The sequence below is a fragment of the Sapajus apella genome, unplaced genomic scaffold (assembly GCF_009761245.1).
Source record: "Sapajus apella isolate SASKATOON/1434 unplaced genomic scaffold, GSC_monkey_1.0 scaffold26, whole genome shotgun sequence".
Lineage (NCBI taxonomy): Eukaryota > Metazoa > Chordata > Mammalia > Primates > Cebidae > Sapajus > Sapajus apella.
In genome coordinates, this window is record NW_022436966.1 from 11,974,139 (window position 1) to 11,998,740 (window position 24,602).

Consider the following 24,602-nt stretch of genomic DNA (forward strand, 5'->3'; position numbering starts at 1 on the left):
CTACTCAGGAATGGTTATGCCACCATTAATTTAGTCATCAAATTGATGGATATCAGTTGTTTCTAATTGTGGGTTAATGAGCATTGTTTCACGTATGTTTTCCAGCACTGCTATGATTAGTTCCTTAGGACAAATTCTTAGAATTGCAGGGTCAAAGGGAATGTGCATTTCAAATATTGATGAATATTGCCAAATTGCCTTCCAAAAGGTTTATACAAACTTACATACTCACCAACAATGGATGACTGCTTCTAGGCAGCTTACATCTTATGCATGGAAAGCACATTGTAGAACTCTTCAGTATACCTATAGGGAGTTCCAGAAAACAGATTCAAAACCCATGAAAAAGTTTGTTGAGAAACTTTTCAAAACTCAAAAACTATTTAACGATAATGTATTTTTATCAGAAGTACCTTGGTTTTTATTTTAAACATTGCTTTTTTTTTTTTTTTTTTTTTTTGGAGACAGAGTCTTGCTCTGTTGCCCATGGTAGAGTGCAGTGGTGCAAAATTGGCTCACTGTAACCTCCACTTCCTGGGTTCAGGCAATTCTTGTGCCTCAGCCTCCTGAGTAGCAGGGATTACAGGTGCCCACCGCCACTCCTGGCTAATTTTTGTATTTTTAGTAGAGTCGAGGTTTCACTGTGTTGATCAGGCTGGTCTCAGACTCCTGACCTCAGGTGATCCACTGGCCTTGACCTCCGAAAGTGCTGGGATTTTAAACATTTGATTTTTAAGACAAGATTGCTTAATGTTTAATAAGTCAAAATAGTATTTAGTATATACTGTGGAATGATTTCTTTAAAGAAGGACTAAAATACACCTTGGAATTGAATCATATAAGCTTCAGTTAGGAGTATCACTGTTTATGAGGAGCAATTGCAAAATCTGTTTATTCAGTTTTTATAAAATCAATCTTTTGTAGAATTGCATTTTTTAAAGATTAGTAATTGTAACCTAATTTTATTTGCTTTTTTTTATTTTAATTAGGATATATCAACTCAAGAAAGTAACATATTAGGGGCATTCTGTGATATGAATGTAAGTGTTTTACCTTTTTTATTCTAACATTTGTGGAAAATTTTATTTTTTTTTAACAAAGCCTTCCTCATCCATATGTTTTTATCTGTTTGTTCATGAGCCTTTTCAGTTTGTCTCGTCAATATCTCTTCAGTATTGCTAATAAGATAAAAATTATTCTTATGTTTTCATATAAAGACTTGTTTTTTTTTTATTTTCCCAGGATGTCGAAGTACCATTGCATTTGCTTCGTTATGTATGTTTGTTTTGTGGGAAAAATGGCCTTTCTCTCATGAAGGATTGCTTTGAATATGGAACTCCTGAAACTTTGCCGTTTCTTATAGCACATGCGTTTATTACAGTTGTGTCTAATGTAAGTATTGTTTTGAATTGATCTTGATCTAGGGAGCAGTGTCTACTATATCAGTAACATGAATTTTTATACTCTGAAAAGGAAGGTTTTGAATGATTTGCATGTATACCTTTTTTTTGACAAAATGAGTACAGAAACCGTTTTAATGGTCTTTATTAAGATTATAATTTGAATAAAATTAAAAGTTACCTGTTTTAAAGTTAAAAGGGGTCATGACTGTAATTACCTATTATGTAAATTATGAGATAAGTGACTGCACAAAACTTTAATTTTTATTTTTTACTTGTAATTTTTTTTTGGAGACAGAGTTTTGCTCTTGTTACCCAGGCTGGAGTGCAATGGCGCGATCTCGGCTCACCGCAACCTCCGCCTCCTGGGTTCAGGCAATTCTCCTGCCTCAGCCTCCTGAGTAGCTGGGAATACAGGCACGCGCCACCATGCCCAGCTAATTTTTTGTATTTTTAGTAGAGACGGGGTTTCACCATATTGACCAGGATGGTCTCGATCTCTTGATCTTGTGATCCACCCCCCTCAGCCTCCCAAAGTGCTGGGATTACAGGCGTGAGCCACCACGCCCTTTTTTTTTTTTTTTTTTTTTTTTTTGAGAGAGGGTCTCACTCTGTTGCCCAGGCTGCAGCTTTGACCTCGTGGGTTCAGGTTGATCCTCCCACCTCAGCCTCATGAGTAGCCGGGACTACAGGTTCGCACCACCATGCCTGGCTAAATTTTTGTACTTTTTTTAAGATACAGTTTGACCATGTTGCCCAGGCCATTTTAAACTTGCATTCCCTGGGATTCTGTCCTGGGAAATTTTTGAATTTTTAGGTTTTTGGTTACTGTAAATGATGGTTGCTTAGGTTACTATTATAGTATGCCTGAATTATCTCTGTATTACACGTGAAGATATAATGTTTCTTCTTTTCTTTGAAAAGAAGTTAATTCTTTTATATCCTGTGCATGTCAGTTACTGTGAAGTACAGTAGGTACAGAAAGAAAGATACTTTTTAGTACCTGTATATTAAAATTCAGCCTTTAATAATCTATTCTGGTCATCATTTAAAAACTGGCAAAGCAAAAGTTCAGTGTACCTTTACCAAACCCCAAAGTCTTGTGTAATGGAATTACCTTAGTTAATAGCTAATAGTAGATAATCTATAAAGTAAAAATATTGGTTGAAAAGGGACTCAACCAGATATTTTGTTGCATTGCTTCCAATGATACGTACTTTGCAGTGATGCAGTACATGGGAGAGAGTACTGACGTTACTGAAATTTGAAATAAATAATTAGTATCAAGGTCATTTTTGGTTCAAAAATTCCATGCTTTTTGATAGGTTGAAAATACTACATATAGTAGTACTAGCATGTAGGTTAATAATGTAGCTTTTTTTTTTTTTTTTGAGATTGTGTCTGGCTCTGTTGCCCATACTGGAGTGCAGTGGCACGATCTTCGCTCACTGTGACCTATGCCTCCTGGGTTCAAACAATTCTCCTGCCTCAGCCTCCCGAGTAGCTGGGACTATAGGCATGTGCTACCATGCCTGACTAATTTTTATATTTTTAGTAGAGTTGGGATTTCACCATGTTGACCAGGCTGGTCTCAAACTCCTAACCTCAGGTGATCCTCTTACCTCGCCTTTCCGTAGTGTTGGGATTACAGATATGAGCTGTGCATGATCTAAGCCTTAATTTTTTTAATTTGCAAAGTAGGAATGCTGATGGTATCCATCTACCTTAGAGCATTGTTGTGAGGTTTAAAATGAGAAAGATTTTAAGCTCCTAATGTTGCAGTTGACATATAAAGTATGTAGTGACTGGTGGCTTTTACTAACTTTTGCTGTTATTACATACTTAAGTCATCCTGTTATTCTGATTGAACTTACTTGTTTGATAGGAAGTTTTATGCAGTTTGGCATTCTCTGAGAAAAATATCTCCATTTAGTGAACTGAAATGCTGCGATAACATTTTTATTTTACACTAATTTTGGAGAGGGCATATAATTTGGAAATTCGAAACTCAGGAAATTATCAAAGGATTTATTAGGAATATATGTAAACCTGAATTAAACTGTAATTCTTGAATTTATTTGTACTAAATTTTGGTTAATGGTATAGTATGGAAGGCTTGTTAAAGACTTTATTATATCTTTAAAAGTTATTGTTAACAAGTGTTTTATTCTTTTTTTGTCTGTTTTTTGAGACAGTCTCACTCTGTCACCTAGACTGGAGTGCAGTGGTGTGATCTTGGCTCACTGCAGCCTCCACCTCCTGGGTTCAAGCAATTCTCATTCCTCAGCCTCCTGAGTAGCTAGGATAACTGGTGTGCACCACCACACCCAGCTAATTTTTGTGTTTTTAGTAAACATAGGTTTTTGCCATGTTGTCCAGGCTGCTCTTGAACTCCTGACCTCATGTGATCCTCCTGTGTCGGTCTCCCAAAGTGCTGGGATTATAGGCTTTAGCCACCGCACCTGGCCTTTGTTTTGTTTTGGGTTTTGGTTTTGAGAGACATGTCTGCTGTGCAGTAGCGTGATAATAGATAACTGCATCCTTGACCTCTCAGGCTCAAGTGAACCTCCCACGTCAGCCTCCCAAGTACCTGGGACTGCTGGTATGTGTCACCATGCCTGGCTAAATTAAATTTTTTTTTTTTTTTTAAGAGATGCGGTTACACTGTTGCCCAGCCTGTAAAGTTATCCTTCACTAAATCGAGAGGTTTACACTTAGATTGTGTTTTACCTTTTTTTTCAGCCTTTATATGTCTGCTAACTGGTGGGTTGTCAATCTGCATAGTTTTCTTTATCTTGCAACTCAACTGAGGCTGTTAAACCGAAGTTAACATACTGTTTAATAATCTGTTTTTTTGACACCGTAATACTATAAAAGTATAATCTGTATATGTTACATTTCTGAGAATAATAACTCAATGAAGTAACTCTCTAGTTGGTGTTTTTTTCTTATAAAAATATTTTAGATTGGTTCTCTGCAAGCTAATTTTTTCATATAGTTAATATTTTAGTGTACATAAAGAACATACAGTTATTTTTATTTCATGTAGAATTTTTCTAAAAGGGCTGGCGATGTTTGAAGCGTTAGAAGTTGTGGCATGATTTCTGACAGTTTTTGGAGTCTTGACCATTCTTTCTAAAGTTTATATGAACATTTAATGGTCTGTTTAAACAATTAAAATAGACTAGTCTTTGCATTTGAGATACTTCAGGGCCTTTAAATTTCATATTTTTCCATGCACATACGAATTATTGTAAAACACATTAATCTCCCCTAGTGGGTAATTGTATAAACTCTGATCATTTTTATATGTCCATTTCTTTTCTTGCAAAGTGGGAGCTTGTTGCTGTTTTGGCTTCAATAGGATGAGGTCTCTGTTTGGGAATCTCTGAATTTCACAGGAATGAATAGAACTATATTTAACAGTGAGAAAAATAGTATTACATTTTAGGGCAACCCTTTGTAAAGAAAAGAAAATATCGTAAATAACGTTTAAGGCAAGGCAGATAAGGACTGACATTGAATCTCTCTCAGTTTATTATAGTAAATCACACATTCAGAAGAGAACATGTTTATATCATTTCCTGGGATCCCAGAAATGACCCCATTCTGTTTATTTTCTAGGATAATTTCCTCACTTAAAAAAATCTATTTATTTTAAGATTGGCTAATTTTTGTATTTTTGGTAGAGACAGTGTTTCACCATGTTGCCCAGGCTGGCCTTGAATTCCTGGACTCAAACTATCCACCCACAGTGGCCTCCCAACATGCTGGGATTACAGGTGTGTGCCATTGCGCCTGGCCGATTTCCTCGCTTTATTGAGGAAGGGTAACTTTGTCAGATGGTGAGTGTTATTTTTATTTTAATTTTTTTTTTTTTCGAGACGCAGTCTTGCACTGTCGCCAGGCTAGAGTGCAGTGGCACTATCTCAGCTCACTGCAACCTCTGCCTGCCAAGTTGAAATGATTCTCCTGCCTCATCCTTCCGGGTAGCTGGGACTACAGGCACACACCACCATGCCCAGCTAACTTTTGTATTTTTAGTAGACATGAGGTTTCACCTTGTTGGCCTGTATGGTCTTGATCTCTCAACCTCGTGATCTGCTCATTCTTGGCCTCCCAAAGTGCTGGGATTACAGGTGTGAGTCACTGTGCTCTACTGGTGAGTGTTATTTTTTAGAACCTGAATCTAGAATCATGAAATTGCATCTAAGGAAAACTCACTCTGCTATGGGTTGGAATTATCAACAAAGAAAATTCTTAACGTATCAGATTAAGGTTCAAATCTGATAATAACATCAAGCCCATACATTTATTTTAATCTCAACAATTTAAGGAGATTCTTAACTAGAACTTCAATTCTTTTTTTTTTTTTTTTTTTTTTTTTTTTGAGACGGAGTTTCGCTCTTGTTACCCAGGCTGGAGTGCAATGGCGCGATCTCGGCTCACCGCAACCTCCGCCTCCTGGGTTCAGGCAATTCTCCTGCCTCAGCCTCCTGAGTAGCTGGGATTACAGGCACACGCCACCATGCCCAGCTAATTTTTTGTATTTTTAGTAGAGACAGGGTTTCACCATGTTGACCAGGATGGTCTCGATCTCTTGACCTCGTGATCCACCCGCCTCTGCCTCCCAAAGTGCTGGGATTACAGGCTTGAGCCACCGCGCCCGGCTAGAACTTCAATTCTTAACTATCTCTGAGTTTTAGGAAATTGATCAGTTTGCCCAAATATTATTCCACCTGTTATATGGATCCATTCTTTAATAACAGCTTGCACCCACAAGAACATAACAACAAAGATCTTTATGTAGTTTTTCCACTTTGCAAATGTAGCTTACTAACATTTAACCCAGCTTAGAGAAATAGAACACATAGGCACACAAGTTACTCCACTGAGACCCAAATGGAAGTTAATCATACTTTTGTTGAGTTATATTTGGTTTTAGCTTATAGTATCCTTCCTCAGCCTTCAGCTCTTTGCCTGAGTTTGTCATCTCATGTGTAGCACCTTTTATTAATTTATAAAGAATACAGTAGAGACAAGGGATTTATTATGGAGGAGAAGGAAGTGCAAATGTGGCTTAATAAAATAACTTCACATAAAATATGCCTTAGACAAATGATTAAGTTGGAGATGTGGGTCAAAGGCACAATCCTGTAGGGCTTAAGTGACATACAGGGGAACACAGTAACAATTTCTGAATTCTCAGCATCCTAAGACTGCTTCTGCTTTTTACAAATGTACTAGCAAAGACTGTTTTTTGAGATGCAGCCTTTTTTTTTTTTTTTTTCTAAATAGAGATGGGGTTTCACCACGTTGGCCAGGCTGGTCTCAAACTCCTGACCTCAGGTGATCTGCCCACCTTGGCCTCCTGAAGTGCTGGGATTACAGGCATGAGCCACTGCACCCGGCCTGAGATGCAGTCTTGCTCTTTTGCCCAGGCTGGGGTGTAGTGGTACAATCTTGGCTCACTGTAACCTTGGCTTCCTAGATTCCAGCGATTCTCCTGCCTCAGCCTCCCAAGTAGCTGGGACTACAGGCACGAACCACCACGCCTGGCGAATTTTTGTAGTTTTAGTAGAGACGGGGTTTCACCATATTGGCCAGGCTGGTCTTGAACTCCTGACCTTGTGACCCACCCACGCTGGCCTCCCAAAGTGCTGGTATTACAGGCATGAGCCATCATACCAGGCCTCAAAGACTGTTTGATACCAGAAACTAGGGTAGGATTACATATTTTTTGATATCTCTATACTAGATAGGAGAATAGGTTGACAAGTAAGTTTTCATGAAGCCACTTTGTCAGAACTGGCTTTGATGCCGAACACTGTTTTTCTGCAGTTACAGGGGACAGGGAACTTTTTTTTCCTCCTATTTCTGAGAGTTTTAACCGAGAGATTACAAGAGCTGCTAGAATTCCTTTAGCACTAAGTAGGGGTTGGGGAGAAGGAAACCAGAAAAGCTCAAAACTTACAGTAAGGAATGATAAAGGACACACTGTAGGATTAATAGCATATGGAATTTGTTTTTTAGGGTGTTTGCATCTGTAGTAGTATTAATGTCGATTTTTATAAAGATATAATCCTCGGTTTGAATTGTAGCTCTGTTGCATAGTATGTAATTTTGTTTTCATTACTTTTATAAGCCTTTTCTCATTTATCACAATGGGAATATTAAGGACATAGTAAATGGTAACTCTTCTTTACATTAAAATTTTTTCTTCTAGTATTGACATTTTTCTTCACTTGCTATTTTTTTATTGAAATTTTTACTTACTTGTGTCTTTGTTTATTCTAAAATAAAGGATATTACTGGCCAGGCACGGTGGCTCATGCCTGTCATCTGAACACTTAGGGAGGCAGAGGTGGGTGGATCACGAGGTGAGGAGATCGAGACCATCCTGGCTAACATGGTGAAACCCCTGACTGTACTAAAAATAGAAAAAATAAGCCAGGTGCGGTGGCACGTGCCTGTAGTCCCAGCTCCTTGGGAGACTGAGGTACGAGAATCGCTTGAACCTGGGGAGGTGGAGTTTGGAGTAAGCTGAGATTGTGCCACCGCACCCTTGTGTGGGTGACAGAACAAGACTCTGTCTCCAAAAAAAATAAAGATAATACTATATGCTCTCTGATGTATCTTGTATAAAATAGGATCTTTTTTTTTTTTGAGGCGGAGTTTCACTCTTGTTACCCAGGCTGGAGTGCAATGACGCGATCTCGGCTCACCGCAACCTCCGCCTCCTGGGTTCAGGCAATTCTCCTGTCTCAACATCCTGAGTAGCTGGGATTACAGGCACGCGCCACCATGCCCAGCTAATGTTTTGTATTTTTAGTAGAGACGGGGTTTCACCATATTGACCAGGATGGTCTCGATCTCTTGACCTCATGATCCACCTACCTCGGCCTCCCAAAGTGCTGGGATTACAGGCTTGAGCCACCGCGCCCGGCTAAAATAGGATCTTTTAGCCTTTGGTTAAAATTGGAAAAGTAACATTCATACAGAAACTTACAGTACACAAAGTGATAACGTGGCTCAGTGATTTATCAAAGTAAATGCTCATTTAACCATCACTCAAACCAAGAAACAGAACATTTTCAACTTCCCAGAAGCCTCTTTTATGAGTCCTTCAGCCCACTAACCATCCCTTTTCCCTTAAAAATGAAAAAAAATTATACTTCAGTGCTGATCATTCTCCTGCTTTTTTACAAAAGGTTTTGTCGCCTAACTTAATATCCCTAAACACTATAATTTGGTTTTGTCTGTTTTATTCAACATGCAGATGGAATCACATACTATGCATTTTTCAGGCATGGTTGCTTTTCTTAAATGCTGAAATTTATATTGCATGTATTTCTAGTATGTTCATTTTCATTGTTGAATAATCTTTTAAAATACACCAATTTTACAGGTGATGGACATTTAGGTTATTACAGTTCATATGGCTGTGAGCATTCTTTTATGTGTATTTTGGTGCACATGTGTTTGCATTTCGTTTGGATACATATCTAGAAGGGGAATTTCTTATCAGTAGGGTATGTATTTCTTTTTTTTTTTTTAAACTCCACTGCACTCCTACGTCTCCTCGAATATGCATATTTTCTTTTTTTCTTTCTTTTGTTTGAGGCAGAGTCTTTGTCGCCTACTCTGGAGTTCAGTGGTGTGATCTCGGCTCACTACAACCTCTACCTCCTGGGTTCAAACAATTCTCCTGCCTCAGCTTCCCTAGTTGCTGGGACTGCAGGTGCCCTCCACCACATCCAGCTCATTTTTGTATTTTTAGTATAGACAGGGTTTCACCATGTTGGACAGGCTGGTCTTGAACTCCTGACCTTGTGATCTGCCTGCCTTGGCCTCCCAAAGTGCTGGGATTAGAGGCATGAGCCACCGTGCACGGCTGAGTATGAATATTTTCAATCTTAAGTGTTAAACCTATGAGGCCGGGCGCGGTGGCTCAAGCCTGTAATCCCAGCACTTTGGGAGGCCGAGGCGGGTGGATCACGAAGTCAAGAGATCGAGACCATCCTGCTCAACATGGTGAAACCCCGTCTCTACTAAAAATACAAAAAATTAGCTGGGCATGGTGGTGCGTGCCTGTAATCCCAGCTACTCAGGAGGCTGAGGCAGGAGAATTGCCTGAATCCAGGAGGCGGAGGTTGCGGTGAGCCGAGATCGCGCCATTGCACTCCAGCCTGGGTAACATGAGTGAAACTCTGTCTCAAAAAAAAAAAAAAAAAAAGTGTTAAACCTATGGTTTCCTTAGGTGGTTGTATTAATTTATACTTCTCTCAGGTCTATGAGAGTTCCCCTAGTTCCATATCCTTACCAGGTATTGACTTGGTTTTTTAGAGATTATTAATGGATTTATAGTAGTAGCTTACTGTGATTTTTATTATTATGTTTTGAGACAGAGTCTCAACTCTGTTACCCAGGCCAGAGTGCAGTAGGGTGATCGCAGTTCTTTGCAACCTCCACTTCTTGTGATCAGGCAGTCTTCTCACCTCACCCTCCTGAGTAGCTGGTGCATGCTACCATGCCCTGCTAAATTTTTATATTTTATAGACGTGGGCTTTTGCCATGATGTCCTGGCTGGTCTCAAACTCCTGAGCTCAAGCAATCCTCCAGCTTTGGCCTCCCAAAGGGCTGGGATTACAGAAATGAGCTACTGTACCTGGCCTTCGGGATATATACTCTGTGTGTGTGTGTGTGTGTGTGTGTGTGTGTGTGTGTGTGTGTGTGTGTGTGTGTGTAAATATATGTATATGTGTGTGTATGTATGTAAGTGTGTGTGTGTGTGTGTGTATAATTTTTTTCTTCGTTGGGGATGGAGTCCTGCTGTTGCCCAGGCTGGAGTGCAGTGGTATGATCTTGGCTCACTACAACCTCTGCCTCCCAGGTTGAAGCGATTCTCCTGCCTCAGCCTCCTGAGTAGCTGGGACTACAGGTGCGTACCACCATACCCGGCTAATTTTTATACTTTTAGTAGAGACAGGATTTCACCACAATGGCCAGGCTGGTCTCAAACTCCTGACCTTGTGATCTGTGCGCTTCGGCCTTCCAAAGTGCTGGGATTACAGGTGTGAGCCACTGAGCCTGGTCTTTGTTTGTTTGTTTGTTTGAGATGGAGTCTCACTCTGTTGTCCAGGCTGGAGTATAATGGCATGATCTTGGTTCACTGCAACCTCTGCCCTCCTGGGTTCAAGCAGTTCTCCTGCCTCACTTCCCAGGTAGTTGGGATTTACAGGTGCCTGCCACCACGCCTGGCTAATTTCTTTGTACTTTTGGTAGATACAGGGTTTTACCGTGTTGGCCAAGCTGGTCTTGAACTCCTGACCTATAAGTGATCAGACAGCCTAGGCCTCCCAAAGTGCTGGGATTACAGGTGTGAGCCACCATGCCTGGCTTGTTGAATATTTTTAATGACTAATAGGAATGAGTACCTTTTCATAAACGTGTTAATTATTTGGGCATTATTTGTGAAGCATTTGTTTAGATCTTCTGCTCATTTGCAAAATTGGATTGTCTGCTTTTTTCTAAGTGATGTTTGGAAGTTCCTTATGTGTTTTAGATGGAAGTCTTTTGTTTGATATATGTATATATTGCCAATATATTCCACCTTCATGTTGCTTTTCACTGTCATGTTTAAGAAGTATTATCAAGCTTCATATTGTATAAATTGTCAATATTTTTCTATGGTTAAAGTTTTCATTTTTGGTTGAAAAAGTCATTTTTTTACTTTGAGGTCATGAAGATACTTTCCTGTATTCTGCAAAGTTTTTGTTTTTTAAAAAATTATTTTTTCGTGCCTACCTTGGTCGGGAAACAAGTATTATTTTTTTACCATTCATATTTTGATCTATTTAACTGCAATAAATTTTTATTCATAGTGTTGGGGAGGGATTAAGATTCATTTTCATTTTCACACAGATAGTCAGTGTTCCTAACACTGTCACAGATAGTCATTTCTTCTTTGTTCTGTAGTACCACTTTTGTTGCTCAGGTTAGTCTTGAACTTCTGGCCTGAAGCAATCCTTCCATCTCAGCTTCCAAAACTGTTGGTTACAGGTGACTCATGCAGGTGGCTACACCGAGCAAAATTGGATGTGTTTATGTACATGGGTGTGGGCTCTCTGGCATAGTACATTATTCTGTTTGCTTAATTTTGTGCTGTTTTGCCCACTTCCTTAATATCTGAATCTCTATAAGAAGTCTTGCTGGCTGGGCATGGTGGCTCACACCTGTAATCCCAGCACTTTAGGAGGTTGAGGCAGGCAAATCACCTGAGGTCGGGAGTTCAAGACCAGCCTGACCAACATGACAAACAAGATACAGAAAAAAAGTCTTGCTACCTGGGAAAGCAAGTGCTACCTCTTTGTTTTTCTCTTTTTTTCTCTTTTCTCTTTTCTTTTCTGAGACGGTCTCACTCTGGTCACCTAGGCTGGAGTGCAGTGGCGCAATCTCAGCTTACTGCAACCTCTGCCTCCTGGGCTCAAGCGATTATCGTGCCTCAGCATCCAGCGTAAGTGGGATTACAGGTGCTTGCCACCGTGCCTGGCTCATTTTTTTGTATTTGCAGTAGAGACAGAGTTTCACAATGTTGGCCAGGTTGGTTTTGAACTCCTGATCTCAGGTGATCCCCCCACCTTGGCCTCCCAGAGTGCTGGGATTACAGGCCTGAGCCACTGCACCTGGCCTCTCCTTGTTGTATTTCTAGTTGTGGCTCTTCTCAGACCTTTGTGCTTTGAATCAGTTTAGTTCTACACATAAACGTTTTTGCATTACACTGAATCTATAGATGAACTTGGGGAGAACTGTTATCTTCACAATAAAGATTGGAAATATCTCCTTATTTACACGTTCTTTAATTGATTATTTTCCAGCTTTTTATGTAGAGGTGTGTATGTTGTTAGGTTACTCCTAGACCCATGTTAGTTTTGATATTGTTGTTAAGGGAATCTTTTTTAAAACTTTTTTTTTTTTTTTAAATTATTTGTTCCTGGTGTGTAAGAAAAAAATATATAGGGAACTGTGTGTGTGTGTGTGTGTGTGTGTGTGTGTGTGTGTGTAGGTGTATGTATATTTATATTAACTTTCTAAGCAGCAGTTTTGTTAAACTATTTAATTTCAGTGTTTATCTGAAATTTCTTTTGGGTTTTCTAGTTATACAATTACATTATGTCAGAGTAGTATCATTTTTAATTTTTCCTTTCTAGTTCTTTGCCTTTTATTTAGTTTCTTACCGTATTGTACTATCTAGGTCCTTCAGCTTAAGTAGAATTAAGGCTTCCTTGTCCTGTTCCTAGTTTCAGAAGGCAAAGTTGTTAACATTTTACCATTAACATATTTACTTCAGGATTTTTATTGATATCTTTTATTTGATTAGAGTGACTCCCTACATTCTGTATTCCCAATTTTTTTTTTAATTGTTTGGTTTTTTATTTGTTTTGAGTCAAGGTCTCGCTCTGTTCCGGGTAGAAGTATAGTGACAGGATCTTGGCTCACTGAAACCTCCACCTCCTGGATTCAAGCTATTCTCTCATCTCAACCTCCCAATGTTCTGGGACTACAGGCATGTGTCACCATGCCCGGCTTATTTTTGTATTATTTTTGTAGAGATGGAATTTTGGCAGTGTTGACCAGGCTGGTCTTGAACTTCTGACCTCAAGTGATCTACCTGCTTTGGTCTCCCAGAGTGCTGGATTATAGGTGTGAGCCACTGTGCCTGTCCAATTTTTTTTTTTTTTAATTATATTAAAGGGTCCATGCTAATCTTTCCTGTATCGTTCCAATTTTAGTATATGTGCTGCTGAAGCGAGCACCCAAATTCTTTTTTAATTTATATCTGCTGCCTGTGTCAAGGTTCAGTATCAGAGTTTTTTGTTTGATTTGTTTGGTTAAGATTTTTATTCTTAATGTTTTTGAAAATAAAACTATTATAATGGCTTCATCTTTGATATATAAATATGTTGGAATATTGTGTAGAAAAAAAGGAAATGTAACTTATAATTCAGTTGAGTTCTAATAGTTACAGTAAGAGCTTATTCCAGTAAATACTTGTTGATAATATAATCAGTGTGTGACTGTAAAATATATTTACTTCAGATGGATATTGAAGTCATAAGAAATCATGGGTAATTTGAAATTTTTTAGGAACAAGTGCTGAGATGATTAGTTAAAAATGAATATGGTTTATTAAAAAACGAATACAGTGCCTTGTATGTGGGGATGATACTGGTAACACAAAGAGATATAGAGAATTATTTAGTAAGAAAGTACTTTGAAAGATGTTTTTTTTCTTTTCAGGAAGAAGCTAAGTTTCATTTTTCAGATAGATTATGTAAAATAAGATATATGTAGGTTAAATTTCCTGATACATGTGTAATTCTCTTTTGTAGTATACTCTTTTCATAATTTATAATATGTGTAATTTTAGAGGCAGAAAAATACTGCCTTTTTTTTTTTTTTTTTTTTGAGAAGGAGTCTCGCTCTGTTGCCCTTGCCTGGAGTGCAGTGGCGTGATCTCAGTTCACTGAAACCTCTGCCTCAGCCTCCTGAGTAGGTGAGATTACAGGCGCATGCCACCATGCCCAGCTAAGTTTTGTATTTTTAGTAGAGACTGGGTTTCACCATGTTGGTTAGGCTGGTCTCAAACTTCTGGCCTTATGTTCTGCTTGCCACAGCTTCCCAAAGTTCTGGGATTACAGGTGTGAGCCACCACGCCCGGCTTTTTTTGTTTTTAATTTGTGACAGAGTCTTGCACTGTTGCCCAGGCTGGATTCAGTGGCACGATCTGGGCTCACCACAACCTCTGCCTCCTGGGTTCAAGCAATTCTCTTGCCTCATCCTCCTGAGTAGCTGGGACTACAGGCATGTGCCATCATGCCCGGCTAATTTTTGTATTTTTAGTAGAGACAAGGTTTCAGTATGCTGGCCAGGCTGGTCTTTGAACTCCTGACCTTGTGATCTGCCCACCTTGGCCTCTCAAAGAAATGGGATTGCAGGTGTGAGGCACTGCTCCCAGCCAGTGCTCTTGTTTTTAATTAGTTTAGTGAAAGACATATGTATTCTACATATTCATTAGACATTAATGTTGTTTTTATGTTTCTTATATAGATTAGAATATGGCTACATATCCCTGCTGTCATGCAGCACATTATACCTTTTAGGACCTATGTTATTAGGTAAGTTAATCAAATCTCTCTTCCCAATTATCAATGTAATAATGTCTAAACAATTTGTAATACAGAGTTATATTGTTTGTAAGTCGCCTGTAGTCATAACCTCTAGAGAAAATTTCAAGTAACAGTTCGGCATATAGTATTCTTAATGCACATATATGGATTTTATATTTAATGTTTAATTTTTACCAAGTTATGTTGGACATTTTTCTACATGAGTGTGTAAAAAGAGATTAATAATGGTTATTTCACTGTATTTTTAGTCAAATTCGTAGTAAGTGTTAGGTTCTAGGTACTGAGGATATAGCAAAGAAGAAAACATTGCAGAAATCTCTGCTCTTGTTCAGTCTGTTTACAAAAGAAGTAAATGATACATTCTTCTACATCAGAAATTGATAAGTATTATAGGATAAATAGCAGCAAAGGTGGATTGAGAGTTCTAGATGGTGGGTTACAGTTTAAATATGGGGAAAGGAAGGTCTCATTCAATGGGAGGTGACATTTGAATATCATAAGTCTCAACCTAAAAAGGAAGCCTAAGAAGATGGAGAAAGGGTTGTATTGATTAGAATTAGAGTAGGAACTATCAAGATTCTGCGTAGTTTATTTCTTGACATTTATGAGAGTATTATACTTTTTTTTCACATTCATTCATTTGCAGAGGTTTGAGTGTCTCCCTTTTTCACAGTACTGCTCAACTTTTGGGAGACAATGTCAGGCAAAGAGTCGGATAGTGATGAATGCTGTGTGAGTAAGTTAGTGTGATACAGAGGGAGTATGGGGCCTTTCTGAAAGGTGATATTTGAAGGACATGAGTCAGCTATTCAAGTGATTATCAGAAAGATGTAGAAGGAACATGTGAGTATAGGCTTTGAAGGTAACGTAAGGCACAAGAAACTAGAAGCAGATTGGTGTGGAGAATAATGTGTAAGGGGATATAATTATGAGGTTGGAGGGATAAGCAGGAACAGATTATTCAGGACCTTGTAGGCCACTGTAAGGAGGATAGATTTAATTTTTTCAGTGGGACTCTATTGAAGGCTTTTTAGCCACTGTTTCATGATTTCCTTTTGGCCTTTAAGTAGATCATAAATATAGGGTGGCCAGAATAGAAGCTAGGAGGAGACCAATTAAAAGGTTAATGTATTAGTCCTGGAAAGAAAATGATGATTACTTATGGTGGGATTGTTAATGATTATCTTGAAAATTGGATAAATGTAAGTGAAAGTAAAATCAATAAGACTGGTCATTATAGGGCGTAAAAAAATTGTAGTAGTGTGGGTGATATTCAGCACTCCCCATCCATTTCGTATTTGTACTGTGGATCTGATCACTGAGATGTGAAAATCTGGGAAAACTTAAAGACAAGACATTGAGATGCCTGTGGGACATTTAAGTGGCCCTGACAAATTGGGAGTATGGACTTGTAGAACAGTTTCATTAATTTAAGAGTTGTGAGTATAAAGATGGTATGTAAAAACCACGGGAGTTAATTAAGCCACCTGAGGAGAGCATACAGGAAAAGAATAGAGGTGAGCCTAAAATAGAACTCTGTATCAGTTGGTTTTGCTGTGTAAGAAAACATCTGTCAAAACTTAGTGGCTTAAAAACAATAGCTGGCCAGGCATAGTGGCTCATGCCTCTAACCTCAGCACTTTGGTATTGGGAGGTGGGAGAATCATTTGAGCCCAGGTGTTCAAGAACAGCTTGGGCAACATAGCGAGACTCCATCTCTGTGCAGGGGAAAAAAAATAGCTGGGTGTGGTGGCACACTTCTGTAGTCCCAGCTACCAGAGAGGCTGAGGTAGGAGGATCACTTGAGCCCAGAAATTCAAGGATGTGGTGAGCTCTGATTGAGCCATTGCACTCCACTGTGAGTGACAAAGCAAGACCTCGTTTCATAAAAAAGGAAAAATAAAAACAATAGCCATTTACTGTTTCTCACAGTTCTCAGGTTGGTTAGGCAGTTTTGTTGATCTCTGTTGACTTGGCTGAAACTGGATGGTCTGGGTTAGTGTTGTTCACACATTCTGTGATTGTTATGCTGATTGGTCTTGTGGGGTGAGGGGGAATCTTTTGTTTGTTTGTTTGTTTTTTGGAGATGAGTTGTCACCCAGGCTAGAGTGCAGTGGCGTGATCTCAGCTCACTGCAACCTCCGCCTCCTGGGTTCAAGCAATTCTCCTGCCTCAGCCTCCTGAGTAGCTGGGATTGCAGGTACCCACCACTGCGCCTGGCTAATTTTTATATTTTTACTAGAGACGGGGGTTTCACTATGTTGGTCAGGCTGCTCTCGAACTCCTGACCTTGTGATCCACTTGCCTTGGCCTTCCAAAGTTCTGGAATTACAGGTGTGAGCCACTGTGCCCGGCTGAGGGGGAATCTTATATATGTCTTACAGTTGGCTTCATGTCATTTGGAGCATCAGGTACTTCTCTTTGATCCAACAGGCTAACCTAGGTTTCTTGTTTTAGTGGTAATAAAGATCCCAGTAAGAGAAGGCAAGCTCAGAGGCTTTTGAAGCTTCTCCTTATGTCGTGTCTATTAATATCTCATTGGCCAAAGCAAGTTATATTACAAGGCCCAGCTTTAAGGGTGTAGAAATAGATGACACCTTTTGATGAGAGGATTAGCAAAGTCACATTGCAAAGACTTGTACATATAATGATGGGAGGAATTTGTGGCCGTTTTGTAATCCATTACAGGCCTTGAGAAACACTAATGTTGAAAGGTTGGACAGTGAATGAGTCTGCCAGAGGTTAGACAGGGCCTGAGAGGAAAACCAGAGGTTTGTGGTTTTCAGACACAAAAAAAGGCTAATGCTTACAATGTACTTTTAAATTATTGAGTGGTCTTTAGCAGTGCATTGTGAATTTTTATGTATTTTCTATTTCTGAATCATTTCAGGTATTTATGCAAGCTCTCTGATCAGGAGTTACGACAGAGTGCAGCTCGTAACATGGCTGACTTAATGTGGAGCACAGTGAAAGAACCATTGGATACAACATTATGCTTTGACAAAGAAAGCCTAGATCTTGCATTTAAGTACTTTATGTCACCCACTTTGACTATGAGGTTGGCTGGATTGAGTCAGATAACAGTAAGCTATATTTGCTTTATTTTTGGTCATTTTTTATTTGCTTTCTGGTCTATCGTAATAATACTACCCTCCATGGAGCACTTCATATTAGGCATTGTACTGAGTATTTTACATGGATTACTTTGTATGTTCTTCACAAATGATTTCTTTGTTTCCCATATTTTAAATATGAAGAAGTCTGAAGCTTGGATTTATACTGTGGGTCCATTTGATTCTGGGTCCAACTCCATCATTTTGTTTTTCTCCTTTTTTTTTTTTTTTTTTTTTTTTTTTTTGAGTCGGAGTTTCACTCATGTTACCCAGGCTGGAGTGCAATGGCGCGATCTCGGCTCACCACAACCTCCGCCTCCTGGGTTCAGGCAATTCTACTGCCTTAGCCTCCTGAGTAGCTGGGATTACAGGCACGCGCCACCATGCCCAGCTAATTTTTTGTATTTTTAGTAGAGATGGGGTTTCATCATGTTGACCAGGATGGTCTCGATCTTTTGACCTCGTGATCCACCCGCCTCGGCCTCCCAAAGTGCTGGGATTACAGGCTTGAGCCACCACGCCCGGCTGTTTTTCTCCTTTTAAACTATTCAGGTTTTTATATTTATAGATGTTTTGAGAAAGAAAAATAACTAGAGGGTTTTATAAGCAATTGGTTAATTTTTCAGACAGAAACCATAGATTATTGGGCTGTAGGCCAAATTTTGCTAAATGTTTGTTTTGAATAATCTTAAATAATATTTTTAAATATGACAAAATAACATAAAATCTGTATTCTTGCTGGGTGCGGTGGCTCAAGCCTGTAATCCCAGCACTTTGGGAGGCCGAGGCGGGTGGATCACGAGGTCAAGAGATCGAGACCATCCTGGTCAACATGGTGAAACCCCGTCTCTACTAAAAATACAAAAAATTAGCTGGGCATGGTGGCGCGTGCCTGTAGTTCCAGCTACTCAGGAGGTTGAGGCAGGAGAATTGCCTGAACCCAGGAGGCAGAGGTTGCGGTGAGCCGAGATCGCGCCATTGCACTCCAGCCTGGGTAACAAGAGTGAAACTCTGTCTCAAAAAAAAAAAAAAAAAGTCTGTATTCTTGGCTTCTCTTGGATAGGGGTTTGGACAAAGGCCTGGTATCCTTGAGTCTGTATTCTTGCATAACAACAGTCTATTCAAACTAAGTAATTAACTATATCCTTTGGAATGGATATGCCTTTTCTGATTTGTTACAGTCCCCATTTGCTTTATTCTTTTACTTTTTTTTTTTTTTTTTTTTGAGATTGAGCCTTGCTCTTTTGTGGCATGATCTCAGCTCACTGAAACCTCAGCCTCCCAGTTTTAAGCGATTGTCCTGCCTCATCCTCGCGAGTAGGTGAGACTGTAGGCACACACCACAACACCCAGCTGATTGTTTTTGTAGTTTTAGTAGAGACGGGGTTTCACCCTGTTGGCCAGGCTGGTCTGAAAATTCTGACCTCAGGTGGTCCACCCGCCTCTGCCTCCCAAAGTGCTGGAATTACAGGCGTGAGCCACCTTGCCCAGCTATGTTTCTGTATTGTTTTTGTTTTTGTTTTTTTAATTTTATTTTATATTTTTTTAAGACGGGGTTTCACCATATTGGTCAGGCTGGTCTTGAACTCCCAACCTCAGGTGATCCACCCGCCTTGGCCTCCAAAGTGCTTGGATTACAGGCCTGAGCCACCACGCCCAGCCTGTTTTTATTTTTTTATTTTTTGAGACAGAGTCTATCTCTGTAGCCAGGCTAGAGTGCAGTGGTACGATCTTGGCTCACTGCAACCTCTGCCTCCCGGGTTCAAGTGATTCTCCTGCCTCCCGAGTAGCTTGGACTATAGATGCCTGCCACCGACCCCAGCTAATTTTTGTAGTTTTACTATAGACAGTTTATAATTTTAGTTTATAGTTTATAGTTTTACCATGTTGGCCAGGAGGGTCTCAATCTCCTGACCTTGTGATCTGCCCACCTCGGCCTCCCAAAGTGCTGGGATTACAGTTGTGAGCCACTGCGCCTGGCTGTGGTTTTGTTTGTTTGTTTGTTTTTTTGGTAGTGTAGTCACACTGAAAATCTGAAATAGCTAGAGTTTACTTATGTGTGAATTGGGTTTCATAAATATAAAAGATACTTATTGACATTGTCCCAGAGAAATGAAATCTTAAATGGGTTTATCTAGGAAGCCTTTCTTGAAACTTTTGTCTTTAATGACATATTACCTGCTCTTTTGCATTAGATGATGGTTGTTTTTGTTTTTTTTTTTTTAACTCACTCAGCTTTGTTTTATCAGTGTAATAAAGAATAAATATTATTTGTGGAATGAATTTAGGTTTTTTTTTTTGAGATGAATTTTTACTCTGTTGCCCAGGCTGGAGTGCACTGGTGCGATTTTGGCTTACTACAACCTCTACCTCCTGGGTTCAGGTGATTCTCATGTGTTGTACTATGTTTGCCAGGCTGGTCTTGAACTCCTGACCTCAGGTAATCCACCTGCCTTGGCCTCCTAAAGTGCTGGGATTATAGGTGTGAGCCACTGCGCCTGGTCCTTATTTAGTATTTTAGTATAACAAATACTTTTACTAATTAGGAAGCGTGTATCTGATAATGTCTTATATTTTATAGTGTTAATCTAGTTTTAATCTAGTTATTAATTGTGATCTACATAAATCAATCAGTTTACCATGTTTCTTAATATTTGCCGACATATGCAAGGATAATTTTTGAAAAAATAAAAACCTTAATTTCTTTTTTTAATCATAGAATCAACTTCATACCTTCAATGATGTGTGCAATAATGAATCATTAGTATCAGACACAGAAACGTAAGTAGGAGCATTAATTTATATATAAGTATACCATTTTAATGTACAGCTGTTTATATGGTAAATTGTAACTTTTGGATTTGAAATTTTTACTAGAAATTCTTTGCTCCATGAAAATTTGTATAGTCTCTATCAACCTTTCAGAACATTGTGCTGTCTGTAACATAACTCTTTGTCCCTCTTTTTCTTGAGACAGGATCTTGCTCTCTTGCCCAGAGTGGAGTACAGTGGTGGGAGCATGGCTCACTGCAGCCTCAAGTTCCCAGGGTCAGGTGATCCTCCTACCTCAGCCACCCGGGTAGCTGGGACTACAGGCACATGCCAGCATGCCTGGCTAATTTTTATATTTTTTTGTAGAGGCATTCGTTGCCCAATCTGGTCTTTACTCTTGGACTCAAGCCATCCACTCGCCTCAGCCTCCCAAAGTGTTGGGATTATAGGCGTGAGCCACTGAGTTTGTCCACATTTCCCATTTTAAAAAGCATTTCCAAGATATAGTACTATTTGTCACAATATATGAAAACATGCTGTTTATACTGGAGAATTCAGTCTGAAAGAATGTTACTGATAGCTCTCAGAAAGTATGCTGTCTTAATCCAGGCTGCTACAACAAAGTACCATAGATTGGATGGCTTGTAAACAACAGAAATTTATTTCCCATAGTTCTGGAGGCTGGAATTCCAAGATTAGATTGTTGCCAGCATGGTCAAGTTCTGGTGGGGGCTTTCTTTTTGACTGTAGACTACCATTTTCTTGTTTTATTTTCCATGGTGGAAAGAGGCAGAGAGCTCTCTGGGGTCGCTTTTATAAGGGCACTAATCCCATTCATGAAGGCTCCACCCTCATGACCTAATTATCTCCCAAAAGCCCCATTTCCAATAACATCACATTGGGAGTTAAGATTTTAACATATGAATTTTCACAGAGGCGTAAACATTCAGCTCATAACACACACTAGCTGTAGAAAAAGAAAAGACCTTATTCAGTACATTTTATGGGGGAAAACCAAGTTAATGATGCCAATACATGAAAAAAAGTAGTTTTTATAGCTTAGACTTCTTGGGTTCTGAGAAATATATTTATTCCGTGTAATTGTTCATCTAGTTTAGAAATCAGTTTTTAAAATCTCAGTAGGATAGAATATCTTCTCCTTGAACAGAGTTGGATAGCTTTGTTAGAAAATTGGGAATTAAATCTGTGAGTCATACTTTAGTGTACTACTGCTCTAAGGAGCTAATTGCAGTTGAACCTAGGTCTTCTTGAACTGGAAACTAGAGACTATGTCTGTTGACACTTTTTCCCTTCAGACTAAGGAGTTCTTATTCTCCCATTTCTTTTTTAAATGGTATGGTTTTTGGATTTATCAGCATATGAGTCATTCATCTCTGGCAATATTCTTTGTTAGTGGTCCCCTTAAAATGTGTTGCCCAGGATTTTTCATTGCTTTATAAATTCTGGATTATATCAGAAGTGATATACATATTTTCACACAATCAAGACATTATGTAGACCATATTCAATGTATTATAAAGCTACAGCTCTGTACCACGCTCTGTGGCTCACGCCTATATCCTAGCACTTTGGGAGACTCAGGCGGGCAGATCACTTGAGGCCAGGAGTTCAAGACCAGCCTGGTCAACATGGGGAAATTCCATCTCTATTATAAATAACAAAAATTAGTCGGGTGTCGGGGCACATGCCTGTGAGTTCAGCTATTTTGGTAGCTGAGGCACAAGAATCACTGAAACCTGGAGACAGAGGTTGCAGTGAACTGAGATTGTGCCACTGCAGTCCAACCTGGGTGGCAGAGTGAGAGTCTATCTCAAAAACAAAAGAAAAACAAATCTTCACCTCTGGATTTTCCTTGTCAACCTCTGTGTCCCCTCACCCCTCTACCTCCACAAGACCGCTTAAAGAGAGCCTTATATAATTGCTAATTTGATACTTATTCTCCTCCCATCGCCTGTAAAAAGGATAAAAGTTTGGAATGTTCACTGCGGTAATAACACAGGCTAGGTGTTGTGTGAGAACAGTGAATAGGGAATAAAAAGGAATTTCAATAAAAAGTAAGGTATATACGCCTTAAAGACAGGTTTAAGGGAATAGAGAGGAAAGTAAAAGTATCGAGGACTGGTATAGAATTAAGATGGGAAGGGAGAGTATGCACAGTGTGAAAAAATTGGAGGAAAGAGAAAAAGTATATGATAAATATTGTTGGTGGCTGTGAGTTGAGTGTTTTTAAGCAGTTTTATTAATGTATAAACACTATACCTGTAAAATTCACTTGTTTTAAATACACAAGTTAATGAATTTTATAATAAATTTTTAGAGTTGTGCAACTGTCAGCACAGGCCAATTCTAGAACATTTCCATCCCTTAAAAAAGATGTCTTTTGCCCATTTGTAGCCAGTACCTATTATTTGCATCGTCACTAATATGACTCTGTAGGTTTTTATGTGGTTATTTGCTATTCTTTTTCTTTGTTCACAACATTGTCCAGTTTTTAATTACATTCTTGGTTATGTTTTATGGCCCAACATGGTCGGTACTGCAGACTGTTCTGTATGTGCTTAAGACTACATTCTGCTGTTGTCGTATGGAGTGTTCTGTAGTTGTCTTTTAGGTCAAATTAGTTTGCAGTGTTGTTGTCTGTCTCCTATATTCTTGCATTTTCTGCCTAGTTCTGTTATTGAAAGTGGGAGGCAAGGCTCAGTGGCTCATGCCTGTAATCCCAGCACTTTGGGAGGCTGAGGTTGGTGGATCACCTGAAGTCTGGAGTTCAAGACCAGCCTGGGCACTATGGTGAAACCCCATCTCTACTAAAAATAAAAAATTAGTTGGGCCTGGTGGTATGCACCTGTAGTCCCAGCTACTCGGGAGTCTGAGGCGGGAGAATCACTTGAACCTGGGAGGTGGTGATTGCAATGAGCTGAGATTGCACCACTGTACTCCACACTCTAGCCTGGGCAACAGAGCAAGACTCTGTCTCAGAAAAAAACGAGTAGGTATTGAAGTTTCCAAATACATTTGATCCTCAGTGTTTGCAGATTTGATCATCTCTGTATGAACTCTGAAGCAAGATAACAGAGTGCCACCTTGTTTGACTTTAGCTGGGAACGTACATATTGGAAGATTCCAATCTTGACTGCTATGTGCATGTCTGTGAGTGACTATGAAAATGCCACAAGTATTGATTTTGGAGTTAAAAATAAATTGCAGCAAATGTATGAATTCACAAATACAGAAACCATGGAAGAGGAAAAAAAATATTTTTCTTTTTTCACAAATAATGGAATATTGAGATGGAGGTGTTGAGGGGCAGTGTGGTGGAGTGTAAGAATCCCTGGTGCCACTTGGATGGGGTTTGAATCCCAACTCTAGCACTTGTTTAGGCATAGGGGTTGGCCTCAGGCAAGGTATATAAACACTTTTGAACCTGGTTTTTCTCTCTCTTCTTTTTTTTCTTTTCTTTTTTTTTTGGGGGGGGGGGGGGGAGATGGAGTTTTGCTCTGTTGCCTAGGCTGGAGTGCAGTGGCTTTATCTTGGCTCATTGCAACCTCTGCCTCTTGGCTTCCAGCAACTCTCCTGCCTCATCCTCCTGGGTGGCTGGGATTATAGGCGCCTGCAACCACGCCCAGCAAATTTTTGTATTTTTAGTAGAGACAGGGTTTCACCATGTTGATCAGGCTGGTCTTGAGCTCCTGACCTGGAGCAGTCCACCCGCCTCAGCCTCGCAGTGTGCTGGGATTACAGGTGTGAGCCACCGTGCTTGGCCACTCCGTTTTCTCTTTTGTAAAATAGAGAAAATAGAATCAACCAGTATGAGAGGTTTTTCAGATCCAAGATCTGTGTATTATGTGTATATGATGTATGTATTTCCTATAGGACCAAAGGTTCAGTATTAGCTATTTGAGTGTTTGCTGTTACTCTGTAGAGTATAGCTAACGAGAGTAACAAGAATTAGCTGTATTGTTGAATTGTCTGTTTCTCTTTTCAATTCTGTTATCAGTTTTTGCTTCATTTATTTCAGGAATTCTTTTGTTAGGTCCATATGTGTTCCTGATAACTTGATTTTTTTTTTTTTTTTTTTTTTTTTTTTTTTTTTTTTTTTTTTTTTT

General features: G+C 39.3%; 1 protein-coding gene and 1 pseudogene across 1 annotated transcript in view; one reads left to right on the forward strand and one right to left on the reverse strand.

Moving 5' to 3' along the window:
* USP34 (ubiquitin specific peptidase 34) overlaps positions 1 to 24,602 on the forward strand; it is a 220,528-nt gene that overhangs the window by 7,038 nt on the left and 188,888 nt on the right. The window contains 5 exon segments of the mRNA XM_032292024.1: positions 990 to 1,040; positions 1,243 to 1,392; positions 14,511 to 14,578; positions 17,481 to 17,673; positions 20,423 to 20,484. Coding sequence (XP_032147915.1) covers positions 990 to 1,040; positions 1,243 to 1,392; positions 14,511 to 14,578; positions 17,481 to 17,673; positions 20,423 to 20,484 — 524 coding nt within the window.
* Positions 13,123 to 13,216, reverse strand: LOC116560733 (annotated as a pseudogene).